The 14,821-nt window shown below is 47.3% G+C and overlaps 1 protein-coding gene across 2 annotated transcripts in view; it reads right to left on the bottom strand.

The window, feature by feature from the left end:
* Positions 1–14,821, bottom strand: part of LOC143168725 (carboxyl-terminal PDZ ligand of neuronal nitric oxide synthase protein-like) — a 38,485-nt gene that overhangs the window by 22,005 nt on the left and 1,659 nt on the right. For both annotated transcript variants that reach the window (XM_076355469.1, XM_076355470.1), the window contains exon 2: positions 12,287–12,358. In XM_076355469.1, coding sequence (XP_076211584.1) covers positions 12,287–12,358 — 72 coding nt within the window. The remainder of the gene's footprint in view (positions 1–12,286; positions 12,359–14,821) is intronic.

The following is a 14,821-nucleotide window of genomic DNA, read 5'->3' as shown; positions in this document are numbered from 1 at the left end:
AGACTAGAATGAAAATGGGAGGGATGCTGAGCTGCCTACCGTGCTGCTCTGTGCAGCCCAGGTTTCATGCCTCGTTTGCTAGGTGCAATCAGGCTTTGTTCTCTTTCATGGCACAAAGCTCTTTGCTAGCTCAAGCCCTGGGTGCAGCTGAACTCTTCTACTTCTCAATGCCAGCAACTTTCATGAGCAGCCTTGCTATGTACTGGTCTGAGACAGTCAGGGACTGAAATAATCTGCTTTATTCCCAGGGAAGGAGACTTTTCTGTGTAGCTGTTAATACTATCGATCTCCAACAGTTCCACTTGAGAAAACATTTCTTACAGAAAGCCCAGTGACTTATAGTTGGTCTCCAAGTGCTGCACAGAAAGGATGTGTCTGCATCTGTGAACAACAAGAGTACAGCAATTCCGGCCAGGAACAGGTCATTGAGCTTGGAGGGGGTCAGTCACTGTAGGGCCACAGGAACTGTGTGTGTAAGGTCTATTAGTAAAGACTTGGCATGCAGTAATGAAAGATCCTGCCTCCTTAGTAAAATCAGCAGAGTCAGGTCCAATGTTTAGATGCATCTATTAAGAGGGATTTTCTAAAGCATGCAATTCCTAATTCCTATTGACTTTAGAAGGAATCTTGGTTGTTCTGAAAAACACATGGGGCACAAATGCCTCCTGAAATCTGCCCAAGAGCTCTTGTATCATGCGCGTTTCTGGAATACAGCAAAAGCGAAGACAGAAGAGAGCTCACCCCTCTCCTGCCAGGCTGTCCCTGGGCAGGTGTCAGTCGCACACAGGTATTACCCAGATGTGAAGACCTGAGCAGAGCCAGGCACAGCAAGGCTGGCACGCTGCTTCTCGCCAAGTGGTCCTTGGTTAGAAATTATTGAATGCTAATAAAATTGCCAATAGACTGTGGTAACCCTTCTCTGTGGCAATCCCTAAATCTAAAGGAAGGTCTCTGGGTTATCCTCAAATTGTTCATAAAATCTTACTCAAATTTGGAAGCAAGACTGTTACTATAGGAGGAAGAAAATTCAACACTAACTGTGTCATTTCCAAAACTCCAGAATATTCAGCAGTTCAAGGACTCTGTTAGCCTCAGGTGAGCTACTGAGGTTAGTGAATCATGATGAGAGAAACGGCCTGGGTTTAGACAGTGGGAATTATGGATAAAGAGGGTTTTACGATATCAGTATTTATTGCCACAGAAGTCTTGTCATCAAAACTGTACCAGAGCATCACAGCCGAGTGCCAAGGCAGAGGCAAGCAGCCTGGGCTGGGCTTTCAGTCTCTTGGACAAGACGTTACTGGATGATTTTTGTCAGCCATTTGCAGGCTCATGGTGTTGGGCAGTGTATGTGCCCAGGTCTCTTGGAGGCATGTCAGGGTCCTCAGCTGGGTATGCAGCTTCTTCACAGACGGGCAAGTAAAGATGAAGGACTTGTTACAGACAGCCACAGAAGCAGCTACAAAAAGTGGGAACCCACCTGGGTGTGCCCTGTTTGCACTGCAAATACAGCTATGACATGCTGGGGTGTCCCCCTGCTCAGCAGTGACCGGCAGCCATGCTCAGGGCTGATGCTCGGTTCTACTTTCCTGCCGCCTGCTCCGCTCCCCAGTGCTGTTCCCGGTGTCCGTGGGCTAGCAGTGGTGTCAGCAGCTAGGTGTGAAGCTGTGGACATTAATGCATCCTGTGCTGCTTGCATACAGGTCAATGATTAACCACAAACAGTGTTCCCTGCCCCCAGCTCACAGCTTCTCTTGCCCTCGGCTTGGATGCAAGGAACCAAGACGAGCAGGAGACCAGCATTGCCCCGGGGGGCAACAACATAAGAAGAAAATGTGCCTGGGCTGAAGTTTTAGGCCCCGTAATCATTAATGGCAGGAGCACAGGATGCAGCAGGCCTGAACCGGTCCATGATGGCTTGGGATCACTGAACCTTAGTGCTTCATGAACCGCATATGGCTCTGCAGTAGGTACAGGGCACTCGGGAGAGGCAGCAGGTATTGATGGCAGACACCAGCATTAGGGCCAGTTCTACCAAGGGACCCGTGTGCCTGAAGAGTAACCGTGTGCCTTACACCCTCCTGGAGGCTGCCGTAAATGTCTAGTCCTCCACCACACTGCGTCTAGTCCTCCACCACACTGCATCTAGTCTAACATGTGCCACTGCTCTTCTTCCCAGGACAAAAAGAATTTGTTTTTTAGAAAGAAAACCCTGGAGCTCAGAGGGTTTGGTGGGATTCCAGGGGGTATGCTGGACTTGGCTGTGCAGGCAGCAGGGTGATTCGAGGCCCTGGCCTGCGATGCTCTCTGCAATGCAAGGGGCCACATCCTCCCCTCCAGCAGACCCACTGTGTGGCAGTATCTCTGCAGCAGCAGAGTGACAGAAGGATGGAGGAAGGGGGAAGTGACTCAGGTGTCCTGAAAACAGTCAGGCGGTTGCCAATTAGTCCAAATAACCCATCTGGCCCAGGGAAAGGCCATTTAGAGAATGTCTAATCGCTGCTGCAGGAAAGAAAGAAAACCATTCCGTAATGCCTTTGAAAAATCCCTGCTCCCTCATCAAAGTATCCTTCCCTCCAGGGACCCATTCAAGATTTTTATTCTGTAGATTTATCACAGAGTTATTTGGTCAAAACATGAAGTAGCTTGTCAAAGTATTATGTTAAGTAGCACCGATTCTGTTTGCCTTCAGGCCTCATTTAGCACAGAGCAAAAGCAGAATGAAGAAAGCAACCGTAGAACCAAGCTATTGTTAGCAAATACTATTTTACTAGGCACAATTTTGCTCTGCGGTCATGGTCCCTCGGGGTCCCCTCTCCTCAGAACACTGATTCATAAAGTACAAAGGGCCCTTGCATTGGACAAAATCAAGACAGCATCTACAAAGTCACCCACTGTTGTGGCACTAGGTCTAGCCTTCCTTCTGTGTCCAGTGCAGACACTCTTAACCTAAGAACCAGAAAGGCTGAGGTCAAAGCATGAGGTTACACCATAGCTACAAGCTGATTCCCCCCCCCCCCCCTCCCCCCCGGCATGTAGATAGCTTCACCCATGGGGCAGGTTTAAGTGTTTGCATTTTCATGGACCATTCTGTTTTGTTCCTGTTCCTGAAACATGTCAACCTGCTCTAGTGGAAATCAACGCGTGCACTCATATTAGCCGCACAAGGAGGGTCTCTGCTCCACCAGCGTAGTAGCAGAGGCACTCCACAGCATGGGCAACCCCAGCTTCTGTGCCCTTGCCCATGCAGTTGTCACTCATACTAAGGCACCTCCTTGTTAACAAGCTAATCCAGCGTGCTCGCTACCGCTCTGGTTGCCATCTCAATTACATTTTTTCAGACACCAATAAAGAAGCAGCTTTGAGTCGTGGCTGATTGTTCGACACCAGAATGTAATTTGAAAGCCATTATATTTCATCTCTGTAATAATCTACAACCAGTAACATAATTGTTGAAAAAGCTACTTTATTTCAAACTAGATAAAAGCTGTGCAGAGATCTCATATGCTGATATTTTAGCTAGTGAAATAAAATGCTTCAGTAATATAATAATACTGTTAAAGTCATTTTATTTTACAATTAAAAGGTACCTGCCTCATTGCCAAGATTTAGCAGCAGACAAAAAGCTCTGTCTTGTTCTATTTAGTACTAACATTTTAATTTAGCTTTTATCTGTTTAACTGCTGCTTTTATTAGCCTTCAACTAAACTCCAATCCATCATGACTCTTATGCAAAACAATATTAATTTGCCTCGCTAGTTCCACCCCCTCGTTGGAGAAGCCATCCAGTTTTCAGCACTCTGAGGAAGGCATTAAAAGGTCACTGTTGCTTAGAGATGACACATTTCACTGACTGATCCCTCCATCCATCTGTTATCAATCATACATAGCGCACTCTCTGAACAGGGTATAAGAACTGAAACATCTATAACCACCAGTCACTTCTCAAAAACTAGGTCATAGCATGTGGCTACTGAAAAAAGCTCTAAGCTGTCTTCTGTTACAGTGGCCTGTATTCACAGCTAGACCAGTCACCGCTCATTTCAGCTCAGAAGTTAAGTGGCAGAAGACAACTAATCATTATTCTGTGGCAAGAGTCCAGAGGTGATTTAGGGTTGGAGATGAGCAGGGTGGAAACCTGCAAGAGATTATAAGTCAGTGGGGCGGCTCTATGGCATGGTGGGACATCCCCAAGCAGTGATCAGAAGGCTGGATTCTCGTGTAATCTCAAAGGTATTTATTCCTCTCCTCCCACGCAAGATGTACAAGCAGAGCATAGTCAGTTCTCCACCACAGCCACACAATGCTGCCTAGAAACACCGTGCATGACACCACTGCAAAAATGTCTCATTAAGAGTCTCTTCCCTTTGTGTTATGGTAATACAAAGGGCAGAAACTGGATAAAACAAGCTTGGGTTAGTCTAAGACATGGCAGACTCAATTCTTCCAGAAAAGCAGCTTCCACGTTTTTAAAGCCATTTCTTCAGTTTATGAAAATTAAATTTTCTGTAAGGCTAGTAAAGCAGCCCACGCGTGAAATGCACTTGAGCCTGCCAAGGTGACCATGGACTGGAGACCACATGTAGTGAGGCCTAAAGAGCTGCACCTGCATCACCCATCCTTCCAACCCCAGCCTTCGCCCTTCCTTGGGCCTTCATGGCAAGGGACCTCTGGGAGATACAGTCCCACCTGGCGTTTTGGCTAATGAGGGCTGCAGGGCATACTGGGAAAGGGGAGAGGCTGTAAAACTCTGGGAGGGGTGGGAGCAGGGTAAGGAGCAGTGGTTGGGAGGCTGCAGCTCTGCCTGTTGTGAGAGGTGGCCCTGCAGTCTCAAGTTGAGGCCACTTGTTTTGCCTGGAGAAATGGATTCTTGCCAGGCTTTCTGCCAGAGGGCTCGCCTCCTTCCTCAGCACCCTGGCAGTGCCTGCGCTGCAGAAAGGTAAAACCCATCATGTATCTGTCATCTCCTAATGTAAGGGGTCTTCCCCTCTCAAGGGCATCTCTGTCAGATCTGTTATCTTCTTAAAGACCAGTAAACAGACTGTGGAAACCAAACTCAGCTGCTGTTTGCAGTGTGGAATGGTAAAATGTTTTTCAGTAGAGCAGGGCACTGAATAGTAGTAGCTTCAGTACTGCCTGCCCTTGTTAAACCCACTAACTACTCCTCTGGCATGGGAGAGGGCAAAGAACCTGCTAAGGGGGCTGGGGCAGTGAAGGCTCCAGCAAAGGAGTAGCAGGAAGGGATGCAAAATGCACAGTGTCATGAAAATGGGCTAATATGTGTGTCTGGGCACACCAGAAACCCCTGTGGAGCTGCTACCTAGATGGTAATTAGAGCATTCAGGTCTAAGGGCCTCTGTCTCCACACCCAGATCCCCTCCTCTTGGGTAGGAGGAGGTAAGAGGTTTCTTGGCACGGCTCAGGTAGGACCCTCAGAGCATGCTGCATGACTCTTCTGCCTCCTGGGAAGCCCAGCCTGATCCCCATCCCCATGCAGGAGACTTTGCTTATAGCTGCAACAAATAGAGGAAAACAAACTAATGAGGCATTAGGGCTAAACTTAGCTGCAATTAACACTTAATTACCATCCTGAAAACACTTGCTGTATTTTGCCAGGGACTGGAAAGGTAAAACCAATTAGCTTAATCTTGTGTGGTAGAAGCCTTAAACTGCCTCAGATTCCTGTCATGGATGGGACCCTGGGAGTAACTAGTGTTTCTGAGACCATAGTGCCTGGAGCTGAGCAGTCCTGCAGGTGGGTCGGGTAATGGGACACAGCCCTGCTCGGGGCACCAGGTGCCTGGGGAAGAGAAGGGCTGTATGGCAAGGATGCCTTGAGCCAAGTCATTCCCTCTGCTCTTGATGCCCTCATGCCCATCTCAGCTTTCTTAGCCTGCTTGTCTGAGAGACTGTTCTTCTCTGTGCCTGAGCTTTGTTGTGTTGACTGGTATCCTCCCTAAATAAAGCAGATAGCAGGTAAGGTTGCAAGCAAAGGTGTGTGGGCTGCTGGACAGGGAGACAGAAGTACAGAAAGATCCAGAGAATAGGCAGAGGACACAAAGCCATCTATGATCACCTGTAAATCTCCTTCCAAGTCACTAATGCAAGTTCCTTGGGTTTTTTTTGTGGTAGACTTGTTGGCTGTGCTGAGGAGGGCTGACTATAGTCTGATGATGTACTGCCTGTGTGAAGCTGCATGAGCCTTTCTTAGGCCTCTGCTTTGGAGAAGAGCCAAAACTGACACCAGACTTTCTGCAAAAGGTATCAGAGCAAGTTTGTACATGCTCATGTATACTTGGTTTGGATACCTAAAACCACTGCTCTCTCCTGGAGGCTACAGGCTCTGTTTAATATGTATCAGTGTAAGCAACTTGCATGGTTCTCCAGAGAAGCAGGGAAGGTATCCTAGAAAAAGATGGTCTCTTGGGAGGATACTTTGGGGTAAATACATTGTCCTTTTGGTATGGGGGAGAAGGAGGAAGAGAAATGTACCGGCTTGGGGAAGTTTGTCTCTCTGAAGTCCTCCTCTTATCTTCCCATAAGGTCTGCTGTCTGCCTGTATGCTTGTCAGTATAAATGTTGATTGGACCCATGACCGCAGCACGGGACTATCATCTACAGTACCGTTCCTCATGTGATCTAGTGAATGTCACTATGTGATGACAATATTTATTTGAAGGCCTTGGGTGAACTGACATGGCCCAGCTCTCCTGTCTGTAAAGCATCTAGTAAATGGGACTTGGTTACCAACGTGGAGCATTTCCCCACCACCACCATGTACTATCAGCTGTGTCTTTAACTGGCTCAGGGAGTGCTAGCAGTTTGGAGCAGACACACGAGATGCTTGTGTTTTACACTCTAACCATGTAAGAATTGTCATCTGTTTTTCCTGCACCTTCCTGTAAATGAAAGGAAGGCACATGGCATTCTGAGAACTAAAGAAAGGTCCACACCAGCAGTCTGAAGACTGCTGAAATATTTTAAGATGCTAGGATTGTTTTCTTTCACAGCCCAGGGCTGTCATTAGCTGAGCATTTGGATGCTCTTCCAAAGAAGCTGAAAGGAAAACCCCTCCAGGAACTGCAGCAGAACAAACTCCCATCCAACAACAATAGATCCTGGCATGCAGCTACAGAGGTCTGTACCAGGGCAAGTGCTCCAACAGTTTGCACTCCCACATTTGAATCTGTGCTTCAGCTGCAGCAGACCAAATAACTTCATTATAGTGGGAGAGGCTGCGAAGACTAACCAAGAAACCCAGCAGCTGGGAGTTCAGCTTCTATCTTTTTTTAGTACCGATCACAACTCCAGCTCAGATTAACATGAAGCTGGCAGGAAAACTTAGCTCCAAGCATAATAACTCAGGAAGGGCTTATAGGCAGAATATATCAGAGGAATCTCTGCAGCGGTTATCTTGGTGAACTTCTCTTCTGTATTGAGAAGGCTGTCTGCCTGTGAAAACTGGAGGAACTGTGTTCTAGAAGAATCTTGTGAACAAGTCTATTAAACATTTCTGTCTCTGAAGTCTGGCACACAGTGATAAATTAAGCCGAGATGGCTGAAGGCAGTCACCCTGCCCTCTGCCAGCTGTTCACCTGGTTCCTCTCCTTCTCAGCAAGAGCAGATAAATGACATCCATATTTGCTCCTGAACCATTGCAATTTACAGCCCGGTATGGCTTTAAGTGTGAGCTGCCATATGAAGCCAGCCCAGCTATCAGACTGGGAGGTGCTGGGGTGCAGGAGAGGCAGGTTCTGTGTGGCTGTCCCTGCCACCTCTGCTTCACAAGGTGGTACTGTAGGATTGCAACTTTTACTCATTCTGATTTAAACTGATGTCATGTCACACTTCAACACTACCCGTTGATATTTGGCAGTCAATATGACTTATAGTGTGGCTAGATAGCACTTCCTCACTAGAACACCATGTAGAGAAATTGCAAAACGTTGAGACTCTGCTTAAGAGCATGGATGCAGCGAGAACAGTCAGGATAAGAGGGAAGCTGAAGTGAGAACCCAGTTCTCATGCCAAGGAGAACTCAGGCATTTCTGATGTATACTGCATCAAGATTTATAAATGTTTCTGCTTCTCTGGCACACTGGCCTCTGGGGAAAAAGACTTCTCAATTAAATTAAGCCTAAGAAATATGGAGGTAACAGAAGAAACACATTAGTCTGGATGACTGCCTCCTGTTTGTTCATCCTGGTGCTTGGATGGGCACAGCACCAGTTGGCTGTTCCCTTATGAGATGATTAAATAATCCAACATCTGGCTCATTTCTGAGTGTTAATACCTGCTCAGTTCCAAGCCAGACCTTCCAAACAGGACTGAAATTTCTAGGTTTCGTAGAAACTGAAGTGCAAATTCCAGGGAAACTGATTCTCTGTCTTAAAGGTAATTAAATGGAGTGACTTGGGGAATTGCTGGCACCAGGCTGTTTGTGGGGATGACAGGCTTTGACACTTACTCCTACCATGTCCTTGTACAACTTGCCGCTCAAAATAGCAGCATTTCACTAGGGCTGCTTGACTGGCTGTGAAGTGCTGGACTGAGGGTAGTGTTGCTCTAGGAAGGTAACAAATGACTGTTTCTCCTCTGGTCAGCGTTAGCTCTGTGGAAGCTGGGGAACAAATGCAGTTCATGTTGTGATATTAACCCTTCACATAAAGCCATCCATTCCCTGGTCTCCCAGGGCAAAATTTCCCAAGCAACCTCAGGAGCTTCAAGGAAATGTTTTGCGTTTTACAAAACTCACCTTTACCTAGGCCTGTACCCATAAGCATCTTTAGCAAGGCTTTCCTGTTACTGTTTCAGTGTTGCGTGGGCTCCACAACATCTTTCCTCTTAACTTCAGTGAGAGCCTTCACCTGGCTAAGGGGAGAACTTGGCTATTTAGTTGTTCACTAACAGGCAGCCAGGTGTAGTGTGTCTAGGGAAAGGGTGACCCTGCTGAATCAGGGAGCTATTTGGGCCCTCAAGGACTGTCACATTCTTCACATTAGCTGCCACTTGACTTCTGCATAAAGAAAAATCTTGTATTGTACATAAGCTCCACAGAGTGCTGAGAAGGCTCAAATATCTGCAGATTAATCCACTTCAGCAGAAAGCCAGCTCCACCAGAATGCTGATTCTGAATGCAAAAGCTTGAGCAGGTGCTGCCAGACACCCAGACCTGGATGGCCTCGGGCAGCAGGAGACAGCAGATGCGGCACACTGCTTCTCCCTGGGAGGTGGAGGAACGCCTGCCTGCACTGGGTGCTTGGAGCTTTACAATGTTTTGGACTCTCATAAACAGCAACTTGACATGCCTGTCAGAGCACAGTGTACTTATTCAAGTAGCAAACTAATTTTGTCACCTCCCCTGCCAAGGCAAGAGGAGGTACAGGGATTAGTTTGAACTCTGACGATCATATAATAACATGGCAGCTGTATGCAGCTAATAATCCGCTGGGAGGATTAGCAAACTTAAAGTTGTCTAGCTCTGCATAATGGCAAGCTAAGAACAGCGGCTTCCCTGTTGTACCTATTGCATTTGCATTCCCTCCAGTGGAAGCATAGAACATGATGAGACAAGGTTTTCCAGTCTGTTATGAAATGGGAAGCTAATGTGTGACTAATGGAGTATTGCTAGCAATTCTACAAGCATCCATTCAGTCAGGAATATGGATTTAAGCTTTACTATGAGAGTGCATCTTAAATACCTACTGCAAAAGAGCAGATAGTGATTTCAGCGGACTAATGGTAAAATATGTCATTTGAGGCTCTCCGAGAGTAATGTCCTATAGCCTGTGCGCTCTGCATGTCCTGAAGTCTGCAAGCAGACTGCTCTGCTAATGCGTGGAGAATACCACTGAACTCCTCCCAGGTTCCCTGGCATAATTCATATGCAACTGGCAAAAGAGCCCAGTACAAAACACAGGACAGGAAGATGCCAAAGAGTAGACTTAGCAACTGGAGTTGCTACTTTTCTTACCACCCTCTCTCTTTCCCCACACTCTAAGGACAACTTTGAGTGCTAGGTAGCTCAAGGTTTTTTCCCTGGGGCAAGCGCTTTTAATCACAAACTGGAGACCAGAATCAGACACAGTAGTAGGAAGGTGGTTTCAGAGCTTCTATCAATCTACTAATGAATAACTAGAGTAACCAGCTCTGTCAGAGCCTGGAAAAACACAGGGCTGTGACTCCTCATCCTCCTCCCCAGTCCCCTTCTGGAGTGGCAGAAGCAATGAGTAACAGCCTGCCTGTGCTTTGGGCTGCCCCCGTGCTCAGCTGGCTCCGCCACCGACTGCTCCATGATGGCTCATGCTGCCTCCTCCCATGTCACAGGGAATAGAGAGCAGCACAGGAAATGTTGTGCTAGGGCTTGTACTATGTGACTTTTTTTCTTCCGCTCCAGTAGAGAATTCCAGTGGAACACTGGAGTGCACAAACGATGAAAGCTTCAGCACAACATGCCCCTGCCAGCACTTGGCAGGGCTGCAGGACCTTTCTCGCTCTTGCAGTGCAAACAGGCACTACCACTCACAATAAGATGGTAGCAAAATACTAGTTTCCACCAATAGCTTCTTCCAGTGTTTCCTCCCAGTTGCAACTGGTGCTGCTGAGAGTCCATGGGAAAAAACTCTAGTATAGACAAGGCCTCTGCATGCAAATGAACGCTACATAAATAACCCCCATCTTCCCTCAGTTCCTAGGTTGTGTACTCTATGCACTAGAACTCTCTTCAAAGACCTCCCAGTTCACTCTTTATGCTCTAATTAAGGATCAGTGCCAATTAACTATCTTCAATAGAGGAGCATCTTCCGCTCAGCAGCCAGGAAGTGTCTGAATAAGATCCTGCTGTACAATACGCACATGAAAAGGGAAGCCCTCCCTTTTTGGAAAGGGCTTCCAAGATTAAAAACCCAGTATAGAATACAGGATGCCTACTTTAAAAATATTGTGTGATAAGATTAACCGATGGCATCCATGAATGCAGGGTGGTTTCTTATATGCTTCATGTAGCACTCAAGCATGCTATCGCACTGCCAAGACTCTGAGCTAGATACCATCGTGGCAACAGCAGGTATGAAAACAGAATGCAACACTTTCTAGAAACTGATATTAAAATACTGTCTGCTTTTTCTTGCAAGGGTGTTATCCAGTCAAAGATCAGCAGAAGTGTGATGTCAAATCTGATGCTAAATATTGATTCAGATCAAAAATTACCAATAGTTACGCCAGCATCTAAACTGCCCTAGTAGTCCTCACCTATTGCCTTTGCTTCCTATAGATGTTCACCTGTTCCATAAATAACCAGGCAATTTAGATTGCTGCTGCACTGTGTTTTGAGCAAGAGCTGTGCTAATAGTCTGAGCAGGCAAAGGCAGGGGAATGTCATTTCTGAGCTTGGCTGGAGATGAATACATCAGCTCCCCAGCCAGTTGCAGGCTAAGTTTAAAAAGCGCTATTCTAAATGAAAATTAGATGGTTAAACACTGGGCGGGGGGGGAAATGGGATAATCCCTTCAAAGCTTTAAATGGAAGCTTCTCAAACCTGTTTCAGCTGATGTGAGACATATGAACAACCTCAGAATTAAGACCCCTGCAAAACTTCAGCCAGGCACAACAGCTGCACTGCCTTTTGGGGTAGATACACTTGAACTGGTTATACATGAAGCAATGTAAGCTAGCCACCCTGCTAATCGTAGCTAAATCTGGTGACCATTCACAGGCTGTTCTGAAGAATAAAGGGCTAGAGGAGGAAGAGTGCAGACTTGATGATGAGAAACAGGAACTGTAAAACTGTACTGGAGGATGGGGGAAAGCAGCAAATTATTCCATGAGCAGCAAAATCCATGAAGTCTAGTCTCACGGGATTTACATCCGTAACATCTGCCAGGCCACCGATATTTCAATATATAGTAACGTAATATATTTGGAACTGTCAATGAATTTGAGTGCTTTTGTGGAGCAGATTGTGTACATTTCATTTTTCACACACGCAAAAATCCAAACAGGCTAAATAAATCTCTTAGGTTCAAGGAGAATCCCCATACCTGCTTAGCAGAGACCAGGGTTTTATGTTTCAGTTTTGCTAACTGATCCCTTTGCAAAGAGCAGGGGATGGGTCTATCCTAATATGCCTTGGAAATTTCTGAAGAAGCTTGTTACAATCCTGATTGTGCTGAGATTTGAGCTCCAGATAGGAAGGGTGGCAGGGAATGCAGAACAGCGCACTGCAACCAAGTCATTCCAGTGAATGTAACCTTTTATTCCATGTGGGGTTCAGCTCTCTTGAACTTACCCGAATCCTTCTCATGGCTGCCACAATCTCCACACGGCTGTTGGGCCTGGGTACATCCAAGCTACCGATGTACTGAAAGACAGAAGAGCGAGATGTCTGTAAAGTAATGCACAAGTTAACGATGTAGGCTTCTTCAAAACAAACAGCCTCTCTCATTAATTTAGTCCCTGCTTAGTTAGACTCTTTTGACCCAGGACACGATAGGAATATCTGTTATGAGTAATATTATCAAAGTCAGGGAGAAGTTCGTGGATTTCTAATGCTGGGTGTGAGCCTCTGACCTCATTCAGATTCTGGATGCGCCTTTACCAGTGCTTTGTAGAGCAGTGTCTGTTGCTAATCAAGTCGCGATCCCGTGGGTCTGAAAATGGGACTGTCCATCCTCTGTCATTCCTCACTACACCTGCTTTTAAGAGACTCATAGCTAAAGGCAGGTAAGAGTTGGAAAGTTGCCAGGATGTGCAGCAACTAGCTTTCCTGGGAAAGGCTCATGATTCTGGCCTAACTTTTCAGTCTGGACTATCCTCCCTCTGGACACCATTGCCCCTGCTTGGTTGGACCAGCTCAGCTGTCTGCAGAATCGTGGTAAACTTGCTCAAACCTGTGTCCTACACCAGCTGTTTTTAACTATGCTTACAGGAGCTGCACTCCTAAACTGGCTGAGCTGTGATAGCGGCTGCCCTTGGCGTTGGGTGTCTGCATTTAAGCATAAGCATCATCCTAGCAGGGCCGCAGCGCCCCTTACTCGGGGGCTGAGAGGTGGGCAGACGGGGGGTTCCCAGCACCTCTGCCTCTACCACGTCAACACACATAGAGCTTTCTGCAAGTGGGTTGCCTGTTCTCTTGCAAGCAGTGTCAGTATGTGGCTGATGCTATGCAGGTTGTTAGGGAAGACCTGCAGGCAGTTTCCTGCTGCTGGTGTTTTTCTCTCCTGTGTGCTTCTCCCTGTGCTGCCTGTACTCTCCCCTTACGCTGGGTTGTAACACTTGTGTGCCAAAGCAGACTCAGGTTGTGCACCTGCTGCTGCAGCGCGGTGGTACCTGTGACAGCACAGATGCACAGAAAGAATGCTGCCCACGCTGCTGCCAAGCGGGGGAGGCACAAAGCTGCCAGCTCAGCCTGGGAAATGAGGAAAACATGCAGTGTCCTGGACAGTCACCTCGCGTGTGTAGCAGAAGGCCATTAATGTTGTAAAGCGGTGTGGCTCACAGCTCTGAGGAAAGACTTGCAAGTCAAGGGCGTGTTGGTGAGGGCAAGAAAAATGCCATCTGAGTGAGAGGTTGAGCGGCCTGATGAGAAATGCCAGTGTCCTGCCAGCACAGGCTGGTGCTGGGTGCGGTCCTGCGGCTGTGCAGCCGAGGGCAGGGTGCCGGACTCAGTGCTGGTGGGTTCCCAGCGGGGTCTGTCGGCTCCCTTGCTGTAACACAGCCGTCTCCACACTGCTCTCACAAGCAGGTTAGCTGGGGACAGTGGGCAGTTTACAAAGCTTAGTCCCCCTTTCAAGAGCATTTGGTTGTGAATCATGACTGTTTGAGTGTGTGGTTTCAAGTTATGGGGTTTGTTGGTTTTTTCTTTTTTAGAAGTTGTTTCCCTGTGGAGAAGGGGGGAGGTAGTCAGGAGACCCCTGCAAACATTCAGGGTGATAATATATGTATCAACAGAGACAAAATACTTCCCCAAGAGCAGACCCATAGCTATCACTGTTACTGACATAGTTCTGGTTTTATTTCTCTGTTAAGCTTGTGGCTTGCAATGGGTTTTATCTTGAAAAACTTTTACTTAATAGGGCTTTCAGAGATGAGTTCTCCTGGCTCAGTATTTACAGCTCTTTTGCCTGCCTTGAAATAAACACCACAAGCAATCTGAAAGGTCATCTGGCTTTTCTGATGCTTCTGTAAATGCCTTTGCAAAATGGCATTTTTAAGAGCAGCTATAGCCTTTGGTAAGCCACAGGAGAGTCAAACCACTCAGACCACGAGAGCTTGAGGGCAGCAGGGAAGGGAGCGACAGAGCCAGGATTTCCCTCTGCCCTGGTGGCGAGGGCATATCTGTATCACTCCAGATCTGTGGTCTCTGGTGTGCAGGCATCTCCCTCCCCGCTCCACGGTGGCTGTCAGTACAGTCACAGGTAATCCAGATCAATTCAGCGCAGCCGGCTGGCCTTTTGTCTGCAAGCAACAGAGCTGCAGTGGGGAACAGGCCACGCTACCACAGATAAATTAATAGGTGGGGGCAGGAGGAGAGCTGGTGACTGCTGAGCTAGAATAGATTCTCCCAAACTCCCTGCTTTGGCCTTGCAGCAGAGTTTGGTTACTCGTGCAGAGCCCTGCCAGCTCACGAAGCTCTGCACAACCAACCACCTTTCCACAAGCAGCTCCCAGTATTGACCTCCTGAAGTTTGTCCCTGAAGATTACAGGGCAAATAAGACAGTTTGGTATGTGGAGATTAGAGACTAAATGTGGTCAGTAAGATTGCCTGGTGCGAGACACCTGGCAGCCAGTTACAGCCCTGTCATTGTCACAGTTGCGGCTGAC

The sequence above is a fragment of the Aptenodytes patagonicus genome, chromosome 18 (genome assembly GCF_965638725.1).
Source record: "Aptenodytes patagonicus chromosome 18, bAptPat1.pri.cur, whole genome shotgun sequence".
Classification (NCBI taxonomy): Eukaryota; Metazoa; Chordata; class Aves; order Sphenisciformes; family Spheniscidae; genus Aptenodytes; species Aptenodytes patagonicus.
The sequence above is the reverse complement of the archived record's forward strand: the minus strand, read 5'-3'. Positions and strand labels throughout refer to the sequence as shown.